Below are 12,420 nucleotides of genomic sequence, written 5' to 3'. Positions count from 1 at the left end.
GCAATGGATAGGTTTCCTTGCATAGGTGAGTTTAATCCAGGCTTTGTATCTAAAGGCCATATAAGACTACAAAAACACACTGTGCTGTTTGTACAATAGTTTATTTAAAATAAAAAAAAATAGGAAACGCAATCTATTCTTAGATACCAAGAATATGCGCCACAATTTTAAAAGTAAAAACCCATACTAATCCACCTTTACTTTTATTTTTTTTTGCATATTTATGGATGTTCAAGGAATCAGTTGAAAGTGGTAATGCACTGTCGTAATTCACTCCAGCTGCTTTCCTGTAGTCTGTATTGATCTTGTAAAGTAAACTACACAGACTGTAAGAAGAGTCCACTGAATGCATCCTGCAAGGCGCGGTGACAGGCAAGGTTGGAGGTGTAGCCCCCTGCCAGGTCTTGTGGGGATGCTGCACGCACATGGTTCAGGTATCTGAAAAGGAAAAGGGGGGGGGGGGGGGGGGGGAACTTAAATCATTTTTGCAGACCAAACAATTCTATTTTTATACAACTGTAAGTATATTTTCTCCATTATCCATATTTTCCATTTGATTACTAAACAACACCCAATCCATGTTTTTTCTATACCATTTAGGTTCTTTTAGAGGTCAGTCTTATTATGAATTAAATCTGAAATACCGCAGGAGCCACTATTTTATTCAGAACAAATATCCATTGTTTCCGTGATGGTGTCACTCATTTGCATCATATCTGGGCCTCTGCTATCTGGTTAAAGCCAAATAGACTTTACCATCAGTTTAAAAAACAAACAGAAAAAAAACCCCAAATGTTCTTGCTTTTGGAAATAATGAATGTGGTTTATTTGATATACAACTAGTAATTACTGTACATTTATAATCTCCATATCCAAAATATCTGCCAAAGACTTTAAAAATGGTTTAGGAGTAGGGGTTTATGTGTATTAAGTTTTAATTTGCTAGAGTGACAACAAAAATGATTACATTCATCCCAGCGTTATTTTAACTTTACACAATTAACCCAGCAAAGTTGCCATACAATGCTTTCCCTTTTATTCATGGCACGCTGTATTTACGTTATTCAGAATCAGAATTTTCCAATCCATTAACTTCTGCTAACACTGCTGCCAGAGTTTACTTCAGATTTGGCAATTCAGGCCTGAACTTGCACTTTAGAACAGCACTGAAAATTTTCAAAAAGCTGCAGTGCTGGCAGTAGAAGAAACCCATTGCAAGCAATACAGAAACAGCTTCAGGATGCTGCCTGAAACACTAGATACTCTGGAATGTACCTGATCATAGTATTTAACTGTGTTGTCTTTATAGTTTTATGGTACTACAATGATTAAAAAAAAAAAAAAAAAAAAAATAGTTCAGTTCAGGGGAATTTAAAACACAAAAACAGCAAAACGGTACTGAAGATAATAGGAATCATAAAAAAAAGGAAAAGGAATCATAAAAAGTTTACTAATATGCTAAAGAATAAAATATGATTTTAGTGGCATTTAATCTTGAGTTAGAATACCAATCAAAGAAATATCGTAGAAAAGTCAACTGAAGCAGAAATCAAATGCCTCTCTACCTGCTTTAAGTATTTCCTAAATGTTTTATAGGCAGTGTTGTGAGTCTTCATCCAACTGTACAACATGATTTCAGAATCAGATGCATACAAATGCAAAAGCTACATGAAATGCAGACATCTGTTGCCTCTCAAATTCCTTACGCTCAGAACAGTTTCTCTGTATATTTTTGGTGTCTAGATTATCCATATATTATTATCTTCAAAGTTTTTCACTGATAGCAATTTGGATTCCAAAAGAATTGCCAACATGTGTTGTTTTTGGGTCCCTCGCGGGTGTTTCATTTAGAGCAAGCAAATTAATTCCGCGGGTTTTCTGGCAGTGGTCAGCCCACTCTGATGTGTCCCCTCAGAGCACAGCACCGTCTGCCAAGGAGCTCTCTGCAATGCATGCTCTGGGAGTTGCGGAACCCAGATCTTCTGCTAGGCCTGTGATTTCAACATGCTGTGCCTATTATTGTATTAGGTACATTTATTTTAAGCAGTAGCAGATGTTCCGAACAGAGACCGCAACATTCCTCACAAGGGATGTTTCCAAGATCACAACCTTTTCTTTATTTTCCACCTTTTAGTACAATTGCAAAACATTAAACTGTCAGGTTAAACTGCAGTTATTGGATTCAAGTATTTGGAATAACAGTAAAAAAAAAAAAAAAAAAAAAAAAATGGAGTTACCATTGGTCCTGTATTTTTCCTTACTCTTCAAAAACATTTTTAAGTCTTTAGAGTTTTTTCCACTTTAGATCAAATACCACCTCCCCTCCCCTCCCATCCCCTCCTGTTCTCTTCATCATTGGACTTCTAAATACTACAGCTTCTCACTCTGATTGGTAATTAGCAACACCTGCTGGGAAGGAGGTCTGAAGTAATTGTGAGTTTCCTACCCCTCTGTGGCTGCCTATTAAAGTCTGCTCTCAGTTTAAAAGCATGCTGGCTAAATCAGCACAACATATCTCAAGATCTTCTCTCCCCCAATGGGCAGCCACCCTCCCTGCCTTGAGCACTGCAAATTAGATCACTTGTGAATTACAGTAATGAGAACCAACACATTGAAAAGCACATTGTAGCACTTTACTGCAATGCTACCTTACAATTGCTCTGACTCAGTTGATGGTTCAGTTCAGATAACTTCAGCAGACCAAAAATGTGACACATTCTGTGCATAAAATGTGAGAGAACTATATACATTAAATGCCAGGGAACTATTTTATGTCTGCATAAAATGCCAGTGAGTGAAGTACATACATAACATGCCAGGGAACTATATACATAAAAACGCTAGGAAATAGAATTATATTAATCAAATGCCAGGGAACAAACTATATAACAATTCCAGGGAAGAAAACACATTTCTTCAGTCACGGTCATAGATAAGCTGGCTAAAATACTAACACTTATCTCCTCCTCATCAATGTCTGTTACATTCTCAATTTCATGGAGTTGGCCATTGGATTTTCCAAATCCAAAATGCAAATAGATTTAGACTGTTGCTTCAGTTTCTTTGACATTTTATTTAGGGTAAGTAATAGATAGTTTGAGAAAATTTTTTGCTTTATTTCCCATGCCATCTAAGCTGATCAACCGAGCAAACCATGGAAATTTCAGCTGCCTGTAGCGCTGCAAACGGAGAGTGTTTTAAAAGCGGTGTGGTTATTTTAAACCCGTCTGTGCCGTAAGCAGCACAGACACCTCAGCACTCCTTTCATCCCTTGCTGTTGTTGGGGTGAAGGTAATCTACTTGCTTTTAAAGTTTTTTTTATTGTATACACTGTAAATGCTTAGTCGCCAACATTGCGACTTTATGATAGATACAATCTACTACCCATATTAAAACTGACGGTCGCATTTGGAATCCAGAAAACAACGGCAGTTGCTTTTTTACCCCCAAATGTTGATGATGCTGTAGCATTATGAACAAAGTGTTCTAGGCAGAAGACAGGAAAGTAAATGGATCTAGTCTGGTATTTCTCACCTTGATGAGTAATTGCTAGTAAATTAGAGCAGCAAACCCCCTGATGCAAGTGTTAGTAATTTAAAACTTTGTCGATATTTACAACATCAACCTTTGACTTTGGGTCAAAGGCCCAGCTATTGCTCTTCTGTCAGCAATGATTGGTGAACTTCCAATGAGGCATCTTATCCTGCCCATTGCATACAGTATCGGTTACATCTGTGGTCTGTACCCACAGGAATAACGTAATTAATACTTGCTAAATAAAATATTTATACATCTTTTCTCTTGTTCCTTAAGCTAATGTTTTAGTATGTGAATGCAGCATGTTGGTGCAGAAATATTTCTAAGTTCAGCATTTTGTATTCAGAAAATCAATACCAGGTACTGTATTGTTTACATTAAATGAGTGTTATTATCAGTCAGTTTTGTTTTTGCTTTAATACCCTCAATTTAAGGGCTGTTAATGGAAATGGTTACTATTAGTCAAATAATTTCAACTAGAAATCATTTTTCAGTATGTCATTCTATTTATTAAATTATGGTCCCTATATAGCCTTGAAAGCTTGTGCACTTAAGTCCAGCTGGTCTAACGAAAATGGCTAGAATACCTATTTATTATTTCTTGAGTATCCATTACAGCTACAAACATTTTCTCATCATTAAATCCTGATTAGCTTAATTCCAGTCAGGCTTGGCTCTTTCTCTCCTGTAAAGCTTGGGAAAAATTATAGCAACTTAAGTAAGCACAACAGACCATTAGAACCATACATTACTTATCCACTTATAAATCTCTACATTATTTACCAGGCTGGTTTACAATGAAAACACAAGTTCCCAAGTTTTATTGTGCCAGGGTTTGAAGGTACACGTTTCAGATCACTAATTTTATTAAATGCCAATTGTTTTCTTAGGAAACACAACACCTACAGCAATAATACAGTTGAGCCAGACCATCTACTGAATATGCATGAAGCAAGATGCAAGCAGAGTATCAAGTAGCTGGGCCGTTAATAAGCTGGCCAAAAATTTGGCACTGTCTACGTCATGCTGCCTTCCATCAAAACAACATTGCCTACAAAAACAACGCACACTGAAGCATACCCTTCTAGAAAATGACAGGAACATTAAACCATAACAAAATATTTCAATCATTTAAAGAAAATTAAACATGGAATGAATCAACTAATTTTTGTTTGACTTCTAAATCCTGGCATGACGTATGGATTAATGAAGTAGCAGCACCTGGTTACTGAGGGAATACTTACACGCGGCCATCAGTACACGCTCAGCCATGTGCTGGAACTGCATTGTTGAGGGTATATTTACATGGCTTGGATTGGATTTGTGCTGCTGCTGTGTAATAAATTTGCTATTATTGGCTGAAACGCCCTTGTACAAAGTGCAATGAGGCATGTCAGTAGCAAGCATACTGTATCTGTGGCAGGGATACAAAGTAAGCCCACATTATTGGTGTCAGCATTGTTGTAAAAGGCCCATTCATTTGTTTCATAACAATTGGACGAACCTTCCGTTATCATGTGCAGTGCCAGTACTGTAAAGCAAGCAGACCTTTTGTCGATATATGTAACACAAAATGCTTTGCTAACAGTGGTGCACATATTGAAGTTTAAATGGGTACATAATCAAGGGCCGCCCTATATAACAACCAATAAATCAACCAAAGACTTCTTTTAACAGCTTACGTAAGTTCTAAAAAGGGGGGGGATGCGTAACGTTGCATATTAATGGTTGAAAACACTGAATTCTTCCTCCAAACATAAAAAAATATATATATAAACACAACTATTGACTTACTGTATCTACACAGACATGACTACACTTCAGCACCGATCCGAAGAAGGCTTCATATTGATTATTACGTTTTAAAATGAAAAGGGTTACTTTAAGCCCCACAAAGAGTGCCCTTCCGCTAATTTAATCCCTCTACAGCTCATGTGGTCATTCCTTCCAAGAAGAGCGAGATTTCTATGTAACCTTAAACCTGAAGGTCTCCAAGGCGCGCCCTTTAAAGTGAGAGGCTCTGCTTTATGAAACAGCAGCAGGCTAACACCCAGGCTGTTTGTACTAAAGCTAGATGCACACAAAGCACCATTCGGTTTCACGTCTTTATCCTTGTTTTATTTAGGATTTCCACTAAGATGCATATCTGCTTTAGTTGGATGAAGATCCATTCCGGGTGTGAATTCTTCACCTCTTATTAAGAGAGCCTTGTTATTTACCTAGCCATCAACAGTATCTATGTTCAAAAAGCCCATATTATTGCACCTGAAGTTCAGGTGCTGCATTTTAACTGCACCAACTAGGTGTTGGAAGCAGCTACAACACAAGATTAATTTCACTTCATTTCATATAAAAGTATAGCATTTTATGCTAAATGTTGGTTGCTGTTACTTATTAAATGTAATGTTAAGACAAAATGAGACATAATCTATTGTGTGATATATCCTGACCAATAAGTTATTGTACATATTCTACATTATTTAAAACTAAACAAAAATAGCTTTTTTTTTTGTTTTATTTGAGTAGCGTCTTCAGCATTCCAGACACATTTAGTTTATCGTTCTCACTGCATGCACCGAGTGCAGAAATGGGAATGAAAACTATCCATTCACAAATAGAAAATACATAACAGGTGAGACATGAACATTCAAAGGCATGGTTTTGTATGAATTTCATTTTACAACGACATTCTTCTACACAATACCTAGCAGCTATATGTAAGCAAGTGGTTTTATCCTCTTCATTTCTCTTTTTTTTTATTATAAATGAAAACTGGAAAAGGCTGTGTCACTTTGGACTGAGCTGTAAGTCTCACAGAACCAGAATTTGATACAGCCTACAGGCTGTCAATGTCACTTATTATGGGTACATACTTAGCAGCATCAAAAGTTTTCAACGAGTTGTAAGAGTTCATTCTTGTCCAGCTTAAATTCAACAAGGGTAGGATTTCACAGTGCCATTCTGATGAACTCCAACTTGGGTTTCACTTTACTATTTACTTAAAGTAGGCTTCAGAAGATTCCCATCATGCGCGACACCGCCACTTGCACCATTTGAAATGTATCTGCGCCTTAACCCTCACCTCCCCAAATCGTCCTCTGGGCTCTTTCGCAGACAGTGAACACATTTTGAGGGCTGGATTTACTGAAGAAAGAGTTTAAAACAACACAGCCAGTGTCTCTTTACACTTACAGCAACGTGGCACATCAGGGCTTTTAACACACAATGCAATGTAGCTGCTAGCACTGAAAACTGAATTTATATTGTCACAGCCGCTCTACTTACAAGCTGGTTGTGTTGAATTTGAAAGGGATGACGTTTACCATCACCTCTAAAAACTCAGATTGTCTCTTTACTTAAGATCCAGGACAGTATTTCCTTGTCTAATTAAAACATGTAAACATTAAACAAACAAACAAACAAAAACAAGGACTTCTAAAACAATTCACAGCCTAAACGGCTTTTTGTGGATGAGTTACTGCACCAAGGGGAGAAGCTTATATGCTATATTAGGAAGTCAAACTAAGCACTGGGACATGTTCACTATTTATTGGTAGGATCAGCTTGTGTGCTATGTTTCTAGTCAAAGCTTTCCAAAACACCCCACAGCTTTTTGTATTTGGTAGCCACTGCCCCAGTTAACACAACGATATGTGGTTTTTATAAAAATAAATCATGGATAGACGTGTTTAAGCAATACGTACTAAATTGTAAGAATGTTGATAGACTCACAGGGTGTTCAACAACACTTTAAGCCGATAAAACATCTTGGTATCTGACATTTGAGTCAAATGAGTGTGTAATAGCACAGATGCTCAGTGTCTCATACCGACACCTTTTCCCCCTGCAACGTCACAGGCTTTGTATCCTGCCTGGGTCAAAATCTCAACATGTGCTATTCCATAAGCATCCCAGCCCTGTGTGAGAGAGGATGCTGTTGTGTTGTAGCTAGAATAAAAAAATAAAAATAAAAGGACTTTAAAACCCTGGCCCTTTGCATAAGTTCACGTTTATTTAAAAAAAAAAAAAAAAAAAAAAAAAAAAAAAAAAAACAATAATAATAATAATCTCCTGCAGTAAAATATTTTCTTTTTCTAAAAAGTTAAAGGTCATGGTGTCAGGTTAAGAGCCCTCGTCAAGGCAGTAGCTCTGGATGAAAACCAGGTGTAGCAATTTGGCCTGTGGTTCTACAAACCATGAGCCAAAGCATACAATGTCTGATGGTTAAGGTTGCAGAAACAAATCAAGTGGCTGCATGCTGCAGAAAATCATTTTCTTGTAATCAGTCACTATTACTGAAACAGCAGGAAGCACCGCCCAACCAATTTAGAAGTTCAAGGTTGTAGGTTTTCAGTTTTTAAATTCTAATAAAATAGCCTTTAATGTTGCATTGGAAAATATGACAGGTAGATTAGGATCTAGGATTATTAGTTGCATAATAAGAGCATTTTAACCATGAATGACCACACTGGCTACAAAGGGAGGTATTTGATACTTGATTTAACAACAGAAATCCAGGCAAAATGGTCAGCTGATATTAATCTGTGGCTAGACATCGCTATTCCGGTTCAGCCTGTTTTTAAATGCATAATTGAATACATAATGCAATTAAATGCTCTCTATTTTGACAATGTTTAGTGATTAATGCCTCACATCACGGAAAAAGGGTCCAATTTTAGAGATTATAAGACAATATTACAATTGCACTGATACTTGGGCTCATCTGAAAAGTTAAATCTTGTAAGGAATTTTAAATAAGTTAATTATTTAGTGAATAATTTTAATTCCAGGAGGTAATTTCTTCATTAGTAAAGTAAATAGTGTGGTTAATTCCAGGGTAAATCAGCCTGCATTCTTACATCAAGTGAACCAATGTGGGAAAACCTTCTGGCAACATGACTAACAATCCACCCGTTACATTTTAAAAGGGTAATAAATATGATAAAGATTAAATCGTATTTTCTACTGAAAACGTTCCACACATTTTAATTAAATGAAAAGCTACACATTTTAAATCGTGATCTTCTGCTAAACCTTAAAAAAAAAAAAAAAAGCAGGCTGATTTATTGACTGTCAGAAGTCAAGATAACCATGTTTAGAAAGCTGTCAGTCAAGGGGAAATGGGTTCAAAAACCCACTGAAAAAGGAGCTACAGTATACAAAGGTAGATTACGTCAACGTTTTTTACAGTGTATTTGGTTTGATCGTTTAAACCTGAGACGACAGCAGCAGCGAAAGGGCTCCTCTGTAATCTGCTGCTCAGGAAGTCTTCATTTAGCACACAAATACTTCAGCATGTGTCATCCAGACGGGAACCAATCACTAGGAGGAATTCGTGGATGAGCCTGGCACCTGGCTCGTCATTTGTCATTCTGCCGGGGGTCAGTGCTCAGCTGTCACCCTCTCATCAACCCCCCTCCACAAAAACACTGAGTGCATTCCTGTTCGTTCTTAAATTTCCAAGCCTGAACTGCTACTTACAGCAAATCAATCACTTAGAACTGAAGCATGTGCTGGTAAGCATATCAGTATATTTGTACAGCTTCATATCGTGGCAAGGATACTGCAGTCTCCCCACAGAAACCAGCTAAGCATTCCCTCTGAATGGTGTGGATTACACTGTAGGAGACTGCAGCTACATTAGAAGTCATTGACTAACTGCCTTTGGCTCCATTTAACCCTGGTAAACGATATGCACTCAACTCCGTCTGTCCACCGCCCTCATTTTCTAATGCAGCTGAATAAAATCAGTAGAGAATTCTGACCGCTAAGAATTACTGTACAACATACCCATTAATGAGAAACAACTTGAGGACTTCATCATTTACCTACTATTTGGAATGTGAAGATACATATGTATTTAGAATAACAAATTTAATTTTCTTACAACAACACAATTTTCGTACAATATTTTCCCACCAAGTGGTGCAAAGCAGGAGGTAAAAATCACATACAAGGGTAAAAAACAAGTGCTTAAGCTGATTTAATTTCAGCCACGTTACAATAGCACATCCCTCCCTATCTGCAATACTGAGTTGATGTATCATTGTATTATATTTATTAGGCTTGTTTTAATATACAAGTTGAACACACTAAGGACATTAGGGTCTAGAAATTTTAATCTATTCAAAGTGACGCAATCACTAGGCCACTGCAATGGTCTTACAGGTCAGAACTTCTGAATCAGTTCTAAACTCCCATATCCCCTTTATTCATGATTGCTTTGCTCCAAAATGCAAACAGAAGCTTTTAGTGAAAATATTTCATATTTGAGGCACTTTTTCAAGCTAAATTGTGATTCTGCTTGAATCTGAACTTGTATCAACATCCCCCATGATTGTGTTTATTTTTAAATAATAATAAAAAATATATTATTGCAAGCATAACATTTCAGTACTTATACTAGTCACGATTTTTTTCGGGTCAACAATAATAATGTATTTATTAATATTAATAGCAGCTTTAATAAAAAAAATTAAAAATTAAAAATCTGCACCTGGACCACAGTAAGTGTGGGAGGTTTCTTTAGTTAATGTGATGACATAATAACTAGGTTACAGGCCCATATCTTATCTAGGGATAACCAAAACAAGCTCTATTCACCAGCGCCCCAGCGCATCAACATGTGGTAGCACTAATTCAAAGAGAGGCTTTTATTCCAGTCTGCTTTGTGGACATAAAAGATCCTAGAGCACTTGTTAAAAAGCAGCAGGGGTAATACTGACCCCACAGAGCTGTGATGGATTCCCCCCTATAAACATCACCTTCTCACCCCCCAGCATGGGAGTAGTGCCTCATTGGAAATAAGTGTGCCTGCTCAAATGGCTTACAATTTTCTTAAAATTTTTTTTTAAAAAATTAACCCCACCTCAAGTGGAAAATGATTTTCATCATACTCTGTACATTTTTTTTTATCTACAAAAAACACACACACAAGCACAGACATATACAAGACACACCACACCTTTAGAAAATCACTGTTTGACTAACACTAGAGGGCGAGATTCTGTTTACTGTTAACATACAACTCCAGACTCTTCATTCAGGATATACAGAGGGAGCACATGGGCCTCTATTTATGAAAGATGTCCATTTGTCCACCACCACTAATCACACTAGTATCAATGCTGCGAGTTGTTCCACAATGTGTTTTGCAACATTACCTCTTATTCTGGTGAGAATTAAAAAAAAAAAATGTTTTAAGTTTTTTAAGCATTTGCTTTAAAAATCAACACAGTTCAGCCCCCTTGAATTTTGCAGTGATAAACAAAAGCCTAGGCATTTCTGCAGTGTCCTCCTTTTGAATGATCTAAAACCAAGAACATAATGACAGTATAAAACAGTTCCCAGCAGTACATTATGACTTGCATAAGTATTGCTTAACAAGTTGTGCACTTATTTAGGTGGTAAAACACAATTGAAGCTTATTTAGTTGTTCCTAAGCATAAAATGGCCCATTAGGATATTTGTAATCCTTTCATGCACAGCTCTGCGGGTAACAGAAGGATAACAGGTCCAATCTGTTTTCCGTAATTGACGGAGATAACAATCACAATCGTGTGTTTAAACAAGCAAGAGCTGGCCAGAACGGGAGGTTCTCTCAACACAATACCTGATAATTCCCTTCAACAAAAGATTAAGATTCAGAGGTAGTTTTCCCAGCATAGAGCCCCCACCCCTTGATGCACAAAGCCTGAGTGTTATTGTAAAAACACCTCCACCGTTGGCTGGTAGCACACAAAGTTCTAAGGGGGAGGTGGTTACCATATCCAGGGGTATCCATGCTGCCACTCCCAGTCACCAGTTAGGCCACATGTAAAGCCTTTACAAGCAGCATTTGTTTTATTTTAAAGCAACAAAACATATTGTTAGGCAAAAAGTAGTAGGTTTTTTGCGTGTGCTTCAACTCCACCCCAACACACACACACACACACACATATATATATGAAGTTGGAATGCTATTCAACAAACAGAAAAGGATCCATTCAAAGAAATGCTGAAAGGAAGTCATATACTGAACACCAAGTTCAAAAGATGCTGGTAATACATCTCCAATTTATAAATTATAAAGTCTTTTAAGATGTAAAGCACTTAAAAACAAAGCCACATATAAAAATTATTAAAAAAAAAAAAAAAAACATCCAGGAGAAATGAAGCATGTCCTGAGTCATTACAGCTATAAAAGGCGAGCTGGAGGGTCTCAAACCCATGTGATGATTTACAATGGTGTAGTTTTCAATCCTGCACAATATCTCTACAGAAATAAAAGCTGAACTGATTAACATATCTGGGTCACTGCTAATGTGTGGTTTGCAATGCAAATATCCCTTTGGAATTATAAGATCTTAGTTCCTGTCTCTTCTCTTTTGTCAATGCACATTTTAAAATCTGAAGGTTTTTTTTTCAAAAGCTTTTCAATTGGATTTCCACTGGAAATTAGGCAGAGCAAGTCTTCCTTTTGATTTCTGCATACAGTTTATACATATTATAGGTCAGTCTGCATGAAAAAGAAATGTATCTTTAGGCAACAAAAAGTTTAAAAACTATCAAGCAGAATTTTTATATCAACGATAATGGAAAACCTGAAGGGAACCAGTATACATATTTAAGCTGGCAAAACAACTTTCATCTTTTCTCCCCACAGAGTTTCTTTACATAGCCAGGTACAATTATTAACAACCAGCTCTTATTCTCCTAAAACCATATATTTCTTTTTCTTAAGCTCTCTAGGGCTTTCAAGAACTAAACATCCATGAATAACAGAGGTATGTCTTCATTTTTGTGGTAGATTCCCCAGCGCTAAAGAAACTTGCCTCAGGCTGCATAAACAAACCTTCATTTGTGACCTTTTTTGAGCCTAGAATCACAATACTGTCAAATGTA

The 12,420-nt window shown here is 36.9% G+C and overlaps 1 protein-coding gene across 1 annotated transcript in view; it reads right to left on the bottom strand.

Annotated features, from left to right (window-relative positions):
• Positions 1–77: 77 nt before the first annotated feature.
• Positions 78–12,420, bottom strand: part of LOC121329584 (CDK-activating kinase assembly factor MAT1-like) — a 43,219-nt gene continuing 30,876 nt past the window's right edge. Inside the window, exon 8 of the mRNA XM_041275238.1 lies at positions 78–438. Coding sequence (XP_041131172.1) covers positions 318–438 — 121 coding nt within the window. The 3' untranslated portion in view covers positions 78–317. The remainder of the gene's footprint in view (positions 439–12,420) is intronic.

This window comes from Polyodon spathula, chromosome 17, assembly GCF_017654505.1.
Source record: "Polyodon spathula isolate WHYD16114869_AA chromosome 17, ASM1765450v1, whole genome shotgun sequence".
Classification (NCBI taxonomy): domain Eukaryota; kingdom Metazoa; phylum Chordata; class Actinopteri; order Acipenseriformes; family Polyodontidae; genus Polyodon; species Polyodon spathula.
Note: the sequence above shows the minus strand (reverse complement) of the source record. Positions and strands in the feature narration are given on the sequence as shown.